Genomic DNA, 15,801 nt, shown 5'->3' with positions numbered 1-15,801 from the left:
TTAGTGGTTTTTTTTTTTGTTCAACACTTTTTGAGAAACATGAGAAGTTGAATGGTTCAAATTTTGTTTTCTTATGTTGTTATGTGTTGAACAATTTCATCAAAAATTTATGAGCCATAAGATGCATTTGAGACATGAAATAGTTTAGTTAAAATTATTGTGATAGCATTTGTTAAGCTATGTAAAGAGAGATTCAAGTTTGAAAATGTGTAGGTGATTTTAATGGTGTTTTATTCATTCTAGTTATCTTTAAAGAGTCTTATATTCGTTTAAAAGAAAATACATGTGGATAATCAATTTATCAAAACAATGATGAACCAGACAAACTCTACTAAACACTCTAGACATAAAAAAAAAATGAATGAAAAATTTGGAGACTACTTCTCAATGCTATTTTAGTCCAAGTAGGAACATGTGAGATAGAATTGATCAATGAGAAGTCGTCTGAAGTGGTTTGTGTTAGTGAAAGTTAGTTTTTCATTTAATTAGTTTCTTGTGTTTTTTGTTTTTATTGTTGTTGTTGTCATCGTTATTTTTCAACTTAGTTTATTTTTGTATATGCTTTTGTTATTTGACTTATACTTTTTAACTATGTTTTATGATCAACAAAATTTATTTTTTATATTAAAATACTTGGATCTCTTTATATTATAGTGGTTTAATATCTCTATAATATTATTTGAGAAGTCACTTTCCTAGGTGTCACGCTCACGTTAACTCTCATGGTGGTTGATTACTACGTTGCCCCTAATGAAATAAAAAAGTACATTTAAATATTATTCTTTACTTTTAAAAATTTTCCAAATAACAATATAAATAAAAAGGAAACATTTAAAAGTTTTAAAAATAATTTAAAAACGAAAAATATATATATATATAATATGATTTCATAAAAAAAAAAAAAGTTCACAAAATAGTAATATTCCATTTAAACGATATCTTTAAGTAACAAAAAATATACTTTTGAAGTAATAAAATACTTTTTTTATCTACATATTCTTAGATGACAAAGTATATTTGTATATAATGTGATTTCATAAGAAAAAAAGTTCACACAAATGATCTTGATATTAGAAAAAGAAATATTTTTCTTTTAAAATATAATTTTAAACAATACAAATATATATTTTCAAAGTAATTGAATTTTTTTATATATATCTATATATTTTCTTAGATGATTACACAAAATAATTAAGTAACATAAACGTATATAGGTTTAATTGACAAAAAGTATTTATTTTTATTATTATTATTATTATTATTATTGAAGTATTTTTTTTATGTTTTTTCATATATTTAGTTTACTATAATATCTTACAATTAAGGGAAAATAAATAGATTTTATTTTACTTATATAATATAATTTATAAAATACAATCACATTTTTACTGTATATTTTAAGAGATATTGATAAAACTAAAAATAAATTTTAGCAATAAACATATTAACAAATGAACATATTAGCAACTAATCCAACTTATATCTAAAATCATAGATGTAACTACAATAATAATGTATAATTTATTAGCAACTAACCCAACTTATATATAAAATCATAGATGTAATTACAATAAGAATGTATAATTTATTTATTTTGTTTATATAATAATAAATTATTTATTTTGTTTACATAATAATAATTTATTTATTTTGTTTATATAAATTATATGATGACATAGAACATATTAACAAATGATAAATAAAATATTAACTCACTGTTACAATTTAAATCTTTTGTAAAATTTATATATATGCATGAGACTTTAGATTATTATCATTATATTAATTTATGTAATTTGGAATCAGACATTTTAGTTTATTTTTTTATTTCATTCTAATCACAATAAATCTTAAATTATACATAATCTTAATAAAATATACTTATGTATTTAAGACAACAGCCAACCTAAAATACAAATAAGAAAATTAATCAAAAATTAATATATTTACAAAAAAATATATTATAGTAGAATTCAAATAAATAAACAGAATCTAATATGTACAAATGACAACTAAATTGACTATAAAAACAAAAAAAAACAATTAGATAATTATTTAATTAAAGTAATACGATATAATTAAAATAAATTATACATACAAATTATAAATTAATTTAAAATTAAAAATAAATATCAATTAATTATTATATTATATTTATTTTATAAATATTTATGTCCGTGCATGAGCACGGGAAAATCACCTAGTATTAAATATTAAATCTGTGCAAAGAGGGGTAACAATCTATTTTACCCTCAGAAGATTCTTACAGCATCAAATTTGCACAAATTCAAAGACCATGTTCTGTTTTATTCCGAAATAAACTTCTAAGTATGTTTATCTTCCCTCATTTTATACATGTACGTTTGTGTGTTCTGTTAGTATTACTACATTAACATAGCAATTTGCAAAAGTGTTGGTGTGTCATCTTCTTCTCTCGATATCGGTTTGTCTTTCTCAAAGAACAATGGGGGTTTATCATTTTCTTCTCTCAAACCCTTCTTTTTTTATTCTTCTTTCTCTTTGTCTAAATTTTATCGTAAGTCACCTTTTTTTTAAGTCACTTTTAGAATCAATAATTCCACCATAAATAATACATATGTGATGTATATAGCATCTATAATTTACTAGAGGTATCTGAAATAATAGTGATAGATTCCATTTTAGTTACTTACACCGCCAGATCTACTATCATAGAACTACCAAAACATGATGATCATCGATCTTCTCATACATAGACATGTCCCCAATTCAACTCAAATATATTTGGTTGGTGAAATTACAAGAGTAAATCCATTATATTGCATATGTTTGTTCCATTAGTTGCATGTGTTGTCATCGATGATTGTTTTCTAACTGATAACATCAATGCATATATAAAATATGGGTTTGTGCCTTTCGTTGACTTTTGTGTAATTATAATTAGAAATAATTAGAAATGCATGGTCTAATTGGCTGATAAATTTTGTAAATTTGTTGTGTCTTTTCATGCGATTTGTTTGAACTCTGATGATAGTGAATGTTTTAATGATGGCTTTATGATTTTTGATATGATATTTTTATAATTTTGGGTTGAAATGGGGTCGAAATCTGATTTTGTTTTTGGTTAAAAGGTTAACTATTATTCGATGAACAGTAAACCAATTATTCTAGTTAATTGATGTTCAGTAAACAATAATTTTATCCTGACTTCTCCCAAACTCCTTCTCTGGTAAGGAAAAACAAGCGTCTCTTTAATATTTTGGGATCCTCCAACTGTTATCATTTCCCTTTGGTTAAGAAAATTTTCAAAATTTCCAGATAATTTTTTTTGATCGGTTCATCTACCACCGAAGAAAATTTTCTTGATTTTGTTGCCGTGTTATATATCCTTGTTCCTTTCGTTTGACGATTTACTCGATTTTTAATTTGATCGACAAAGAAGAAAATGTGGCAACGGCAATCAAAAGGGGAGTTGTTGTTTCAGAAAGTGAGCTATGGTAACGCTATATCGAGATTAGATCTCTTTCGTTGTGATGGATCTGACCTCATGGTTCAATATTGTTTATTTATTGTTACTAAATTGCTCGAAATTAAGGTTTCTAGCAATTGTTGATTTGGGATTGTAGTGGATGGATAGAGAATGAAAAACGCCTTTGATCATGGCATGCATGAACTCTAGGCTTTATGATGTTGCCAAAACTTTGTTCGAGTTAGGCGATAATGTAAATGTTTATTTTCATGGTACTATAAAGTTCATGGTACTATAAAGATTCTTTCTTTTTTTTAGTGAATATGTTTGATTGTGCAAGTATTAATACTTATAATTCTGCTTCGAGACTATCCTAAGTGTTCCATAAGAAACTTGATATGCTCCTTGGTACATACCTGCTGAATCCCTAAAACTCCATTCTTCTCTTGCTAAAGTACTTTGGCTGACCATCCTCATCATAACTGTATTTAATGCAGTCTTTTGGCGATTTCTTCCACTTTGAAAACATTGTTTCATTCCCTGTAGAAGCTCGAGACCCCAATTCCTTATCTTTATATATTAAAAAGCAAGTTGTATGGCGAATAAAATCCTAACATGTGGATATGTTTAACAATTTAAACAAAAATCCAATGTAGAAATAAACATCTAAATGGATTAATAACTGATTTCTATTTCTTTACCTCTATAAAATAAAAATTTAGAGAAATCCCTAATATTTCTCACACTACCATGATCACATAGTTTTAAAACAGTTACTATTCCTATACAGGAGGGTTGACTCACGATGCTATAAATTCATCTATATATTCATTCAATGTAATTTTCTAATTTCTTTGCAATGGCCCCTTGACTCCTTGTGAAAGAGTGGTAAAATTTTAATTTCTAACCAAACAGATCGATATGGCTTATGAAGATATTTGTAAAGAAAATTTTTTTGCAATGTTTAAGAAAAAAAAACACAATTTTTTTTATGGAGAAGCTTAGTGCAAAGTTGACAGTTGAAGATTAAATCGAGGTTAGTGAGACTAAATACTCCCAAACCTTTCAATATTCACTGTAATTTGCAACATGTTTATTTTTTTTCATTAATATTTACCTCTAGCCTAGGGCTGGGCAAATAAACCGAACCCGAAAACCCGAACCGAATCCGATCCGATAAAAATGAATCCGAACCGATCCGAACCCGACGTAAATACCGAATGGATCTTGTTTTGTGGTATTTCGGGTTATGGGTATTATCCAAACCGAACCCGAATCTAAATGGATATCCGATAGAACCCGAAACATTCAAAACCTCGAAAAGATCTTGTACCAAACATGATCTCAATTCCTAATATGTATCCAAAATACACTAAGAAATATTGAACATCTAAAATACTTATCTATTACATGAAGGTTGGTGGTTCTATTACATGAAGGTTGATGGTTGAAGATGGCCGTTGAATCTTGAAGTATTTAGATTTTGATTTTGTTTTCATTAAACAATGTTTTTCATTTCATGAGAACTTGGTTTTCATTTTATGCTTTTATTTATTTGGTTTTCTTTTTATCAGTAAATATGTTTACTTTTCGTTTGATTTTGAATGATCACGGTTGATGTTCCTTATTTTTGAATCGATTTTTACTTAAGTTTTGGTTACAAAATAGGTACAAATCAGGTATTTTAAAACTGAAAAACAAAGTTTACTCATGTTTCGGTTATAAAATAGGTAAAAAATCAGGTACTTTTAAACCGAAAAACCGATTGGGACCTGAACCCGAAAGTATATTGGGTTGTACCGGTTCTTTGAAGATTTACTAACCCCGACCCGAACCCGATAGAACCCGAACCGGTCCCGAACCGAACTTTCATATAATCCGAATGGGGCTGATTTTGATAAACCCGAAAAACCGAAACCCGATTGGATAAAACCGAAACCCGTTTGGGACCCCGAATGCCCAGGCCTACTCTAGCCTACTTACATAATATTTATTAGAAATACATTTGATTAATATCATTTTTTAAAGAGACTAAACTATTTCTCGATCTGCTAGGAAATGTTTATTTGCTGTGGTGGTGATATCAAGAAATGAAAGTAAGAAGCTCACTTTAAAACATATTTACAAAGCCAATAAGCAAAAAAAAAAGTGCGGTGAAACTAGAAGGCAAAAAATAGAACTAGAGAAAAAGTTGTAGGAACGAGGACTTATGTTTACTCTATAGATCTTTTTTTTTTGTCAACTGTCCATCTACGCTAGATCAAGTGGTGGTTAGACGAGCCGATTCTCTGAGGAGCACCTCCATCCGTCTGGCCGGGTCTGATTATATGGGGAAAAATATAGCCTATGGTCCTTGTTTCTTTTGCTTATCCATCCGCCCGACCATTCTTTTTTTTTAACGCTGGACAATTGTGGTATTACAAACTATGAGAAATATTATAGACGATTCTACAGCCTTTTCTTCATTAATTTTCATAATTATGTCTTCTCTTGAGATCGAAACCCAGACTTCCTGCTGTAGAAGCATTAATGAACACTTAGTCAAACTACTAGACCAAAGGGACATCCACGCCGACCATTCCTACTTCGAGGAATATGAGACATGCTCACATCCTCGAAATCCTATAGATCAAAACAAACCTCAAGTTCGTTTTTCTTATTTTAAAATATGTTTTATATATTCTAGAGATATTATTTATGTTTACTTTTGGGTGAATATATACTTTTTATTTTTATTTTTCTTACCAAATTTTGTAGATTTACTCATAAAAAAAATTTTAGAAACAAATATACCTCTCGAAATAATGAAAGAAAAAAATAGTAATAAGAGAAAATATGCATGATAAGAATGTAAAGTTACAATAAATATCGACATCAATTGTATACAAAGTTAATGTCAATGTTTTAGTTGAGATGCTTTCCCAGAATTTTCATATCGTATAACTTTTAACTGTTTTGAAAAAAAATCAATATTTTATATTCATCTTATTTTTTTCATATTGAACATGCTTGTGCAGAGCACGAAAGATGATACTAGTATAAGGCTAAACTCCAGTCACCAGTTTTCTTTCTAGCCCAAACCCAATACAAGTTAATACGGGAAAAAGGTTTTTTCGATCCAAACAATTTTGGGTGTGCCAAATACGACTTGAGCAAATAATCAGTATTAAATATGATTTCAACTCAATTATAATTTAAAAATATTATATAAACTATTTAAAATATGCCTAAATCTATATTGACTGTAACAGAAATTAGTCCACCGTTAAAAAATAAAATGACGTCGTTTTGGATTAATCTTTTTTTTTAAATATGCTCATTATGGCATTCAAACCCGTGCATTGATACACTTTAAAAGAGACATTCTATCAACTAGACTAAAGTAAATGTTTGATATATAATTACGAATTTGAAACTATATATACTAATATACTTTTTCATCTTCTCCAATTAAAACTTTGGTCATAATTATTTCTGATTTGTATAAATACATTAACATGTTTTTTAATTATCATATCTTTGATAAAGTTATATTATACTAAAATATAAATAATAAATATTTTAAATGATACAAAATTAAATACTTAAAGTTTTGAAACTATTTATAAAATTTTATTATATAAATTATTTAAATTTTTTTAAACTTGAATGGTATTTTTTATTTTATTTTTTAAAATTAAAATATAGTACTATATATTTTATGTTTTATATTTTTTAGTTCTTGTTTAATGTGTCTAATATTTTGAACAAAGTATTTCAGTGAAAAAAGGTAAAAGTTATTTTAACACAACCAACATTTTGAACAAAATATCACAAATATATTAAATTTATTTTTAAAAATAATATCACAAAATATCACAACCAACATATTTAATTTTTTCTCACAAAATAGCCCTCAACAAAAATAATCACCAAAATAGGTTTTATTAAAGAATCAAAAGACCCTTCTACCCCTTGCTTTATATATATATTAATAATAATAAAAAATTTTAAAAAAATATTTCGAATTGTATGTTTTCAAATTCAAACTTTTATAACTTTTTCAAACTTTTTCAATTTTTTTTTTTTTGAAATTCGAAATGCTAAAAAAATTTCAACATTTTGATTTTTTAATTTCTTATAAATTTTAAACCCACCCCAAAAATCTACTCCTTAGGGACTGTGACAAAAACATTTTTATGGTTATCTATGGGTGTATATCTCATAAAAAAAATACACAGAAAAAATAATTCCGAGAAATAATCAGCGGGTGCAAAGTTGAAATTGTATAGAATGCAGGGACTGTTTCACAAATAGAGAAAACGTGTAATACAAAGTCTTTCTCCCCAAACAACTCTTTCTTATTCGCTAAGGAAAAAAAAAAACAAAAAAAGGACAAGTGTCATTAATTTCTGGGACCCTTCCTTCCTTCCTTCTCTTATCGTCTCCCTTTGTTTGATAAAAACTTCAATTTTCCCGAGAAAATTTTCTCGATCGATTCAACCACCACCACACCAAAGACGAGAGCTCGCTCTAGTCTCCTTGGGTTGCCGTGTATAATCGATCGTTCCTCCTTTCGTTGAATTTTTTTCTCGATTTTTGTTTTGATCAAAGAATGGGGCAACAGCAATCGAAAGGGGAATTGCTGTTTCAGCAAGTGAGCTACGGTAACGCTGAAGGGATTCGATCTCTCCGTCGCGAAGGAGCTGACCTCGAGGTTTGATTGACTATTGAACTTGCTCGTAGATTAGGGCTATTTCGGTAATTTGTGTGATTTGGGATTGTTGTAGTGGATGGATAGAGAAGGCAAAACGCCTTTGATAATGGCTTGCATGAACTCGGAGCTTTACGATGTCGCCAAGACTTTGATCGAGTTGGGTGCTAATGTCAATGCTTATCGTCCTGGTACTCTATAATAAAGAACCTTCCTTTTTTTTTTTTTTAGTGAATGTGATTTAGCTAATGTGGTCTTTATCTTCGTGTTGGTATGTATCATCAGCTCGCCATGCAGGGACTCCTCTGCACCATGCTGCTAAAAGAGGTCTTGAGAACACTGTTAAGCTACTTCTTTCACACGGTGGTATGTTTTTACTTTCATTCTACGGCTTGGTCAGTGTGATTTTTAGGATATATTTGTTGCTGTCTTTATCTTATTCGACATTGTTGATTGTTTGGCAGCAAACCCACTTGTTCTTAATGATGATTGTCAAACTCCACTTGAGGTCGCTAGAGTCAAAGGGTTCAGTAATGTTGTTCGTGCAATTGAGGTATGTTTTCTGATACCCTCCCTCCTTGATCATTCGTAAGATGTGCTCAGTTTTGGGTTCTGGATTCTGTAGAGTCACATCTGCTTGTTCTCTGGTTGGATGCGTGAATTTTACGGACCTGCCATTCTTGATTTATTTGCTCCTCAGCTTCTTTCAAGAAGAGTGTGAGTGTATCCATTAATCTTTACCCTTATTATTAGTCCCCATCCCTTTTTCGTGTATTGATTTTGTTTCACATGCAGCTAAATCTGTTCTTGTAGACTTGTCTTTTTCCCTGAAATCTGAGGAATTTTAATATTTTTGCAGATGGGTAGTCATCGTACCAACTGGTTCAAGAAACCCTGCAAAGCCTTTCAAGTTGGAGCTGGTTGTGTATGCTAGTCTGCAGGTCCGTTGATCATTTATATCAGGATGTTTCACTTTTTAAGTGTTGGATTTATCGTTTATCTGCTTCTAAACTGTTATGATGTAATCAGGATGCACAGCCACGCACAGTGATGCCCTTGTGGAAAGCAAATTTGGAGGAACCAAAAGGGAAGCAGTCTGATACTTCAGTGATGATTGTCGATAACTCCACAAGTAATTTCTTGCTACTTTTTATATGTTGTTGACATGCAACCTCTTTGTTTTTGTGGATCATGATTGAACTTTATGCTGGTGGATAGTCCCAAGCCGCAGGAGGCAAAGACGAAGGGCCTGCGCCTCCCATGGGAGACGTAGGCCTCAAGTAGTTAGGCGTAAGTCTACACTGTTTAGTTGCTAGCTACCGATCCTTAGTTCACATCTTTAATTTTCTTCTACCTCCATGTTTTGAAACTTGCAAAGAAAGTATCTAAAATCGATGTCTCTGTTTATCCGTTACTTGCATTATAGAAATTATGTTTTAAGTGAAGTAGAAACATGTAAAGTTTGTATTGTCTTTCTTACAGAAACACGTCTTAAACTGGCGCCCTCGATTGAAGGTGACGGACAACAGCTTAAGTGGTTTTGTGATGCATGTAAAGGGATTCCCCAGGTAATATCAAATACATTAGCCATTTGGATTTATAGAGGTCTCTTGTTTCATTTACTCATCATTTGGTTTATACAGCCAGCGCATCCCCCAGTCTTTCTCCAAACTGCACCTTCTGCGCCACCACTTCATCCTGCTATGAGTGACACACCAGATATCAATCACCATTCCATAGGTGAAGCAAGCTCATCATCTGCACCTCTTCCTCCTACTCCTACTCCCTCAGGAAAAGCAAGCACATCTGGTTTCAATAGCCATGAAAGCGTCACTGTCCATGAACCTTCACCATCAGCTCCTCCATTGGCAGATGAGGATATGGAAACCGTAGAGGAAGGTCCTATTCATTACCCAACAATCGATTCAACACCTGTCGATGTCCCATCTCCTTCTTCCCTTCCAGCTTCAACAGATGGTGAAAAGAAAGATGACGGAAGCTCTGGACAGTGTTCCATATGTCTTGACGCTCCATCTGAAGCTGTTTGTGTACCGTGTGGACATGTCGCAGGATGCATGTCTTGCTTGACCGAGATCAAAGCCAAGAAATGGGGATGTCCGGTTTGTCGTGCCAAGATCGATCAGATCATTAAACTTTACCGTGTCTGAAATAGACAGGTACTACTACTTACTCCATGGGGAGTATATCTCTCCTTCATTGTGCTGTGAGATTAAAGTTTTTCAACCATTGAAACTATCTCTATGTTACGCTTGTGGCTTGTGTTTTTAAAAAGTACGTTTATACTTGGAATTCCAACACAATACGTATGTTTTGTATATATATGGTTTTGGACGAAAGGAAGAAGAATGTTAAAAGTATTCATACAATATTAGTGAATTTTCAATTTATGGTTTATGGTATAAAATCTTTGAATATATTTAATATTCTTGAATCGTGGATTAGATTGGTTCCCAAAAGTAATAACAGCAGACGTCAATCATTGTACGGAAAGTTAAATGGTTAGTAAAACTGTGTGTGTCCAGATAACTTTTCCGTTAATTACTCAATAATCGTACGCAATCTACGTGCCTTCTTGCTCCATAATAAGTAGGTAAAATGAGCAATTATTTCAAAAAAAAAAAAGAAGACTAAAATAACTAAGAGCATTGCGTATCTAGTGGAATATTTTACTGCTTTTCTATGTATGAAGAAGATTAGTAGAATAAATGGTTGGACTGTACTATAGAGATATCACCACCACCAAATTTAGCATAAAGAAAAGCATGATATCATTGCCATTAATGGCATCAACTACAAATCTAATCTCGAATAAAACATCATGTCATTATTATTAATGGCATCCACTACACAACTACAAATCTAGTTACAAATAAACCTTGTCTTTTTAAGGGTTGATGGCAGTCAGGCCATCAGTAACGAATATAACGAGTATTTTGAAAACTATACCAGATTGACCGGTTGGACCGTGACTCGCTCTTCTAACCGATTTTAGATTGTAATAAAAATCGGATTTGAGTTAAACTGGCAAATTTGGTAAAAAATGGTCGAACTCGGTAAAACTGGTAATCTGGTTCAATATTAAAATTCAGTGTTCTCATATTCAAATTAAAAAAAAAACTGCAAATTTAAGAATATTTAATTAAAAATCATATTTTTAAAAATATCTTTCTAAATAAATTAGTTTTCATTATATTTTTATACTATTTTTTAAGTTTTTATTTTATTTATGTATCAATTTTAGTTAGATTCTAATAATGATATAACATTTTGTAAAAATAATTTTATAATTATAGATTCTATATATTTGATTAATTTAAATCTGGTTGAAGAAATTGGACCGGTCCGACCATTGACCCAGTTACAATGTTGAGTCAATGTCCAGTCCGGTTTTCAAAACATTGAATATAACAGACGGGCAAAATATTATATCGCTTCTAATTTTTTTGTTTGAAATTTTCAATGATCCTTTAACTTCATTAAACTAATTTTTTTTTACGAATAAACTAATGTTATTACACCAAACATTTCCTGAAAAACATAATAAATTAACAGATACCTGATTCTCTCTACAACTAAATCATATATTTAAGTTGTTCTATAAAAAAAAGATAATAAAAATTTAAATGAAAATTATCAATTTTGATCATAGCCAAGTTCAATCATTTACTTAAATGACAAACTCAACATTTTCAAATATTTTGGAGGTTAGTTTAAAGTTTTATTTTTAAAGTTAGTTTAAATGTATATTCAGATAACCTCAATTTAAAGAAAATAGACATATATATATATATTTTTTATTACAACTTAAGTACAAATATAAACTAATCCTTAAAACAAACTATTTAGTTACATCTATTACTACTGAAAAATTAACTAATCCTAAATTTAAGCATTTATTGTATTTTTGAATTTAAAACATACTTTCCTAAATCCATTTCATAACTAAATAATTTTAAATAATAATCTTAATTAATGTATCCATCTAATAAATTTTAACTTGTTATAGCATTAACTAATCACAATTTCATAAAAACCAATTTCATAAAATTAATTAGGAAACTAAAAATTAAAATTTTCTCAAAATTATCTTCATTTTTCACGTATACCACTCAAGTACAATACTTTAAAAAAATATATTCTATTAAAACTGAAATACAAATATAAACTTACCCTTAAACTAACTAATTAATTACACATATTACCACTGAAAAAACTAGCTAATCATAACTTTCAGCATTTATTGTATTTCTGAAACACACACTTACCCAAAATCCATTCATAACTGAATAATTATAAATAATTAACTTAATTAATTATAAATAATTAACTGAATTAAAATTTTCTAATAAATTTGAACATATTATCGATTTACTAAACACAATTTCATTAAAAAAAATTTCATAAAATTAGTTAAGAAACTAAAAATTAAAATTTTCACAAAATTATCTTTTCACTTTTCACGTATAACACGAGCAAAATACTTTTAAAATGTATGTATATGTAAATGATTTATTAAATATATATTTATCATATATTAGACGGGTTTGAAAATATATTAGCTCAACATTTAAACAAATTTTTCTTAACAAAAAATATCATTAACTTTAAAAGCGCAGATCAAATCTAGTTTTAACACTAAAATCAAAAACAGAAATTGAAATATTTTAGGTAGCTTAATATAGAGATGGAATATGGTTATGATTTAATTATATATATATATATATGTTCTTTGATATGTAGCTAAATATAGAGATGGAATATGGTTGTGATTTGAGTTAATTATATATTTATATGTTCTTAGATATGTATATCACTTCATCTTTGTGTCGTTTAAATCTTCATTTCTCAATAGAAACATCTGATATATTTTACAAATATATATATATATCTGAATGACTACATGGTAGATTTCTCTTTTGTTTCCACTTTCCACTAACAATCGTGCGGTCCCATATGTACAGATCTAATAAACCAAACATCTATTTTGTACTTGTATAAGATAGAAAAGAGCCAAAACATGAAAAACCAGGTGAAAAAAATCACATGCTCCACTATGATATGAAATCAACAGTGAGATTGATTGATTGACACAACCTTTCTCCTTCTTTATTAAGTAACCATTCAAACACACTCCACTGCTCCTCTTTTTCCCTCTCTGTCCCCATCCAGTTTTGTACCTCTGCCACAAGTTACCCCTTGCCGCTAACTTCTTTCAGGGGCAATCTCGACTTTGCATTCCATGTGTTGTCCTGTCCACTCGCACCAAAAACCAAATATTATCGTCACTATATTCAATCCAGGGCCTTTTCAATCCTGGTCCTGCCTACCCTATTCTCCTCTAAGTTGATAATCTATCACTAGATTTAAAAACTCGATTCCATCTTCATGTTAACTGTAAACTACTGTATTTGTAGTATTAGCTACTACAGTTAAGAGCTTAATATGCGTACAAAAAAACTAACGTGTCAAAAAAGATGTTTAGAATGATAACTAGTAGCACTCCGGAATTGATGCCACTTTACCATTAGTTCAATTCCATGTGCATGGTCAAAGCTAATAATCGAAAAAAAAAAATTCTAACGTTGCTACGATTAGTTCAATTCCAGTTTACTCTGAATACTCAAGTTTATATACGAAAAAAGATTTTGCTAAAATTGAAGAAAATGATAATATCTAAATTAGGGGCATGAGTCCTACGGTCCTATCCCATGTATGTAAGGTCGGTTCATTCACATCCGGTCGGAAATACGAAGGAAATGGCTGAATCAAAGTTTGTTGCTCAAAATTTTGAAACAGTGAAATGATAATCAATGAGAGTAGTTGTTGACGATGAAAATGATGCGAGTAAAAGTTCATTAGTTTTTGTTTCAGTATTCCACAGATAACTGTTGTGTCATTCTTTGTAACTCTGCTTCGTAATACGTTGGGTGATAACCAAAAAATATAATATTCATCAACTGAAAATAAAACTTGTATTAATTACAAAAATAATTTGATGAGTCGATAAACAATGTTTCTTCACATAATTAATCCACGACACAAAAGTCTTGCATTTCTCCACACTAGTCGTAATGAAAATAGGAGAAACCCAAGATTTATATGTTACCATCATTAGCGGTGATAGTCTGGTGGTAAACTTTTAGGATTTTGTGTGTATTCTATTGGTATTAGATTCAATTTCCTCTGAAAATTAAATTATTGATGCTAGTCAGTTTGCATTTAGATTAGGATATAATAAATAATTGGTCTGTTTCCAAACATTAGTAAGATAGTATTCATGGTAACCAATCTATTCTGTAGCACTAAGTACGTTATGTCGAAACCGACCGTATCAACCGATAAGATATAAAAAGATTTATAAATCAAAATATGGTTCTTACTGTGTACTTAAATTCCTCATTCTGATTTAGATCATTAAATACTACACTGATGTAGATTTAGTGATCAATTTAAATTTTGGGAATTTGTATGATGTTTAGAATATAAAATAAGGAGTCCGGAGTGATTATCTCTAGTGACGCGATGGTCGAATGGGAAATAATTTCCATGTGAATTTAGATCAATTTGATCCTACTGAAAATGTACAGTTCTATTACTTGCATATTGGTTTTTCCCTGTATTCGGAAAGAACGTTCTTCTCCTTTTTTTACAGTAAGAGGTTAAGTATACCTTTTTTTTTTTCTTTTGGCACAAAGTTTAAGTTTACCATTGAAGCATAAAATATGTATTTTGAAGGATTACACACTTTCATAATCACTAAGTTTGATTTTTATTTTGTGCCAAATCTTGAAGTAATTCTTATTCATTATTTTGGCATTCAAACACTTAGTTTTTTTTATGTTTACCATTTGTGCATGGGTAAAATTTTTAATCCCAAAAATAAAAATTGTTTAATTTGTCCGGAACATGGTGGTCTAATGATAAAGACATGCTCCTTCTTCCATCCAAGTTGTGAATTCAAACCATTTGCTGGAAGGAATTATTGCATGATTATCTTTGGACACTTTTACATAGGTTTTTGCTTTCGGTCCATTTGCAAGTCATGTACGCAAGTCTATCAATGGACCACATGTCCCAAAAAATTAGTATGAGTCTATTTGGACATGTGATCTACTCTTCAGTTATAAAAATATTATTTAAAAATTTTAAATTCTAAATTCTAAATTCTAAAAACTAAAAATTATATAGAATGAAAACATAAATTAAACATTTTAAAATGCGTAAACAATATTTTCAAAATAAGAAAAAAATATATGCATATATATATATTTTAATATTTATGAGAATATTAAAATTATATAATTAAACACTAAACATTAAGATCATATTAATATTTGATCAAAAAGACTAATTTGATATTAACATTTCATCAAATTAAAAAGATATTTTTATTGGAAAACAATACAAGTTATTTATGGAATGACTCCAGTCTTTTTCTCGTATGTTTTGTTATAATTTTGTAGGCCACGACTTAAACTTAAAGCAATTATTGATTGAAAAATAAAAAGATCTTCACATTAGTTATTTAATTAGCTTGTATGTTGCTAAATAAATAAACAAAATTCTAACCTTTTAAAAAATTAGGTTATTACGTTTAAAAAAAATACAGCTTCATTTGATTTTATACAGTGGAAAAAAA

At 29.4% G+C, this 15,801-nt stretch overlaps 1 protein-coding gene across 2 annotated transcripts; it reads left to right on the top strand.

Annotated features, from left to right (window-relative positions):
• Positions 1-7,787: 7,787 nt before the first annotated feature.
• On the top strand, positions 7,788-10,556 carry LOC106357895 (putative E3 ubiquitin-protein ligase XBAT35). Of its 2 annotated transcripts, XM_013797614.3 has the most exons (10): positions 7,788-8,144; positions 8,218-8,332; positions 8,427-8,507; positions 8,606-8,694; positions 8,767-8,858; positions 9,001-9,082; positions 9,171-9,273; positions 9,360-9,431; positions 9,624-9,709; positions 9,785-10,556. In XM_013797614.3, the coding sequence occupies exons 1-10, from the start codon at positions 8,043-8,045 to the stop codon at positions 10,307-10,309; spliced, it is 1,347 nt and encodes a 448-aa protein (XP_013653068.2). In that variant the 5' UTR covers positions 7,788-8,042; the 3' UTR covers positions 10,310-10,556. The 2 variants fall into 2 exon arrangements, with proteins under 2 accessions (XP_013653068.2, XP_013653069.2); XM_013797615.3 differs by lacking the exon at positions 9,360-9,431 and having other exon boundaries at positions 7,789-8,144.
• The last annotated feature ends 5,245 nt before the right edge of the window (positions 10,557-15,801 follow it).

This window comes from Brassica napus, chromosome A7, assembly GCF_020379485.1.
Source record: "Brassica napus cultivar Da-Ae chromosome A7, Da-Ae, whole genome shotgun sequence".
In the NCBI taxonomy this organism is placed as follows: Eukaryota; Viridiplantae; Streptophyta; class Magnoliopsida; order Brassicales; family Brassicaceae; genus Brassica; species Brassica napus.
Note: the sequence above shows the minus strand (reverse complement) of the source record. Positions and strands in the feature narration are given on the sequence as shown.

Bases quoted from the DNA above. Each gene is read 5' to 3' on its own strand.
- LOC106357895 (XM_013797614.3), top strand. From the start codon at position 8,043: ATGGGGCAACAGCAATCGAAAGGGGAATTGCTGTTTCAGCAAGTGAGC. The intron at 9,083-9,170 runs GTCCGTTGATCA...TGATGTAATCAG, and splicing joins TTGTGTATGCTAGTCTGCAG to GATGCACAGCCACGCACAGT. The intron at 9,432-9,623 runs GTAAGTCTACAC...TCTTTCTTACAG, and splicing joins TAGGCCTCAAGTAGTTAGGC to AAACACGTCTTAAACTGGCG.